Below are 621 nucleotides of genomic sequence, written 5' to 3'. Positions count from 1 at the left end.
GAGTGGAAAAACATCAATGTCAAATGAAAAATGTGACTGTTCCTGAAGGCGTATGTTTACACAAACAACATATATCACAATGCACCTTGTTCTACTGTAAAACACATTCAAAGCAACAGATGAGGCCCTTGCATTTAAAATGAAAGCTAACCTTCCACAAAAGTTGCTCCTTCGGTGACATAGTCCAGCAGCTGGTCGAAAATGGCAGTGATTGTCTTTTTAGCCAGCACAAAGTGCTTCAGGGGAGAGATGGCAGCTTCTGCCATTGTGCAACTGCAACGAAAGTTACAGGAAAGTGACCAGAATGCTCAGTACACCCACCTACGTGAGCCGCCACACACTTCTTACACAGTCATTCAAAAACCTCAACCAAACAAAAAACAAACAGAACTAAACAAAGAAAAAAAACAGAAAGGACCCCACAAAACAAGAAAACCAAACCCCTAAACCACAGTGAACTCCACTGAAGTCAGTTCACGCTGGTTTTATTGCCCTAACAAACTCTTATCTCTTTCTCACCACACGCGCCGACAGCAGCTCACGAAGATAAGGGACAGGTTTAAACCGATTTGGTGCAGTCTATCCTCGAAATACGAGGTTTTCGCCTCATAAAACGCGGCT

At 43.2% G+C, this 621-nt stretch overlaps 1 protein-coding gene across 1 annotated transcript in view; it reads right to left on the bottom strand.

Moving 5' to 3' along the window:
* Positions 1-274, bottom strand: part of MFN1 (mitofusin 1) — a 24,690-nt gene extending 24,416 nt beyond the window's left edge. The window contains exon 1 of the mRNA XM_010020770.1: positions 152-274. Within this exon, the coding sequence (XP_010019072.1) occupies positions 152-266 (115 nt within the window). The 5' untranslated portion in view covers positions 267-274. The remainder of the gene's footprint in view (positions 1-151) is intronic.
* Between the last annotated feature and the right edge of the window lie 347 nt (positions 275-621).

Source organism: Nestor notabilis, unplaced genomic scaffold (genome assembly GCF_000696875.1).
Source record: "Nestor notabilis isolate BGI_N333 unplaced genomic scaffold, ASM69687v1 scaffold938, whole genome shotgun sequence".
Taxonomy (NCBI): domain Eukaryota; kingdom Metazoa; phylum Chordata; class Aves; order Psittaciformes; family Psittacidae; genus Nestor; species Nestor notabilis.
The sequence above is the reverse complement of the archived record's forward strand: the minus strand, read 5'-3'. Positions and strand labels throughout refer to the sequence as shown.